Genomic DNA, 2,283 nt, shown 5'->3' with positions numbered 1-2,283 from the left:
CTCCTGTGAGATGCTGCAAACCTTCCTCGACCCCAAAACATGTGGCCAGAGCTCTGGCCAAGGCCGAGGCCTCAGAGAGGACGGCTGTGCCTCTGCCATCAAGAGATGGCAGAAGGGGAGGTGCAGAGCAGAGCTGAGAGCAAGGCGGGAGCAGAGGGGAGAGCAGTGCGTGCAGGAGAGAGGACAGGCATGGAGAGGAGTAGTGCCCACAGCTTGTCCTGGGGACAGCCTGGGGCTTTGGGGGGAAAAAAAGGAGTAATTGGATTCCCCCCGTTCACATATGAATGAGCTGCAACAAAGAGCCCCCCACCCTTTGAGCAGGCGTGGTGACATGTTTGGGCATTGCCACTTTTGTTAGAAATGAAATGTAGTGCTGTTTTTGCATCCCAGTGTTAGAAACATAGTGTAGAGTTTGCGTTTTTTATATATATACCCTAGTGTTAGGAATATAACAGTTGGTTTAAGAGAAGTGAGCAATCTGCACATTCCAAGGACACCGGGAGTGGTTTATGGCCCAAGAAACTGAGGGAGCGAATTGGGCTCCATCTGGGGATCTGAACATGGAGAAGGATTTACAGACCATGGTAAGACCGAACAAAGCCACTTCTTTCTTGCTCCTCGGGGCAAGATGACACCAGTTTGTTACAGCCAAGGGGGCAAGAAAGGTCAGAATTAAATCTTAAAAGGTAAAAATTAAACTGCTAGAATGGAATGTGCAAACAGGGGCGGGCAACTTATAGGATAATTGGAAGCGTCGGATAGGCTGTGAGCCCTGACCTACCCAGCCAGTGGGGAAACAGGGGAGGGAACTTTGCGTGGGGAATAGGGAATAGAAACCGCTATTCACCTGCCTGTGGTTGTGCCTACTTGTTTAGGTCACCCATTCTTGCAAGAGTGTAAATAAACTGTGCTTCACTGAAGGATCTGAGGGGGCCTGTTCATTGGTGCAACAAAAGGTTCTCACACTTTCAATGGCAGCGAGGGGTTAGTTAAGCAATCACGTGTGTGAGTGACAGAAAAATGTTAGAGATGAAGTTCTTTCACATATTTTGGGTAGAAAAGCAGCCCCTGTGCTTGGGGCCCTGACCTACCCAGCCAGTGGGGAAACAGGGGAGGGAACTTTGCATGGGGAATAGGGTATATAAAGAGTTACCATCAGGTGTACCTACCTGTTTAGGTCACCCATTCTTGCGAGAGTGTAAATAAACTGTTTGGGTCTATTCACTGGTGCAACAAACATTTCTCACAATTTGGGGAGATTTTTACAAAGCCAGTGCCCCTGTTTAGCCCTGTTCCATGCTGTGTGTGCGCCACCTCCCTATTATTCCCCGTTATTCTAATGCACGGCCCTGGGACGGCTGTGCAGCAAAGGCCTCACCCAGTATTTTGGCCCCATCGCCCTCTTCCTGATCTTCAACAGGCTCTGGTTGCTCTGGTTGCTGTCCCGCTGCAGCCTGAGGAGCACGGGGCTGGTGCCACTGCGCCGCTCTGTACCCAGGTCGCCGGACATCGGTGGGGCTGGGCCAGGGAGTGGGGTGTCACAGAGGCCCGGCGTCGCAAGCCAGTACTGGGGGGCTACCGGCTGTCAGGTGCTTTCGTGACTTTCCCCCCCCCAATTTGGAGGGGCTGTTGAATGAGACCGAGGGTCACACGTGGCGCTGCCTCTCACAGAGGAACGGCCACTGCGGGACCATGTTTTATAGTGGTAGTTTGATACATCACCACCACACCCAGAAATTGTTATTGAGACCAAGGTTTACTCCATGAAGCAATTGGTTTCTTAAGGGGTAGCACAAACTGAGGGATGATGTTTAGGGGAAATGCAAATGTGAATGGCTACCAGGGATATACATATATCTCTCACTCTCTTTCTCTCTCTCTATATGTATGAAAGTGTCCTTTAGGGAGGCAATGCAAAAGGTCCTGTACTATTAAGGGAGAAGGTTGAGGACCAAAGGAGGAGGGAAGGAGGGAAGGAAGCCCAACGTCAGTCCTCCTTAGGAGGTCGTGCTGTGTGTGCGAGTGTGAGGAGTGAGTGTGTGTATGTGTGTGAGGAGAGTGTGGGTGTGCATGGGGGGGTGATGTTACCCTCCGTCTTGTCCCCGACGGCTCCGTTGTTCCCAGCGGCAGCGGACAGCAGGTCTGTGGTGTCAGAGGGGCGGCCTCTCGGCAGCGGGTGCAGCGGCCGTTGGTTTCCCCTCAAGTGGCAGCAACACGGGGGGCTCCGGCCCCGACCCCAGGGCTCAGTGACTATCAGGGGCACAGGATGGCTTGCCGCTCATC

General features: G+C 52.6%; 1 protein-coding gene across 1 annotated transcript in view; it reads left to right on the top strand.

The window, feature by feature from the left end:
• The first annotated feature begins 560 nt into the window (after nt 1-560).
• Nucleotides 561-2,283, top strand: part of PEX6 (peroxisomal biogenesis factor 6) — an 18,908-nt gene continuing 17,185 nt past the window's right edge. Inside the window, exon 1 of the mRNA XM_010005017.1 lies at nt 561-584. Within this exon, the coding sequence (XP_010003319.1) occupies nt 561-584 (24 nt within the window). The remainder of the gene's footprint in view (nt 585-2,283) is intronic.

Source organism: Chaetura pelagica, unplaced genomic scaffold (genome assembly GCF_000747805.2).
Source record: "Chaetura pelagica isolate M959 unplaced genomic scaffold, ChaPel_1.0 scaffold8, whole genome shotgun sequence".
Lineage (NCBI taxonomy): Eukaryota > Metazoa > Chordata > Aves > Apodiformes > Apodidae > Chaetura > Chaetura pelagica.
This window is presented reverse-complemented; position numbering and strand designations above follow the sequence as displayed.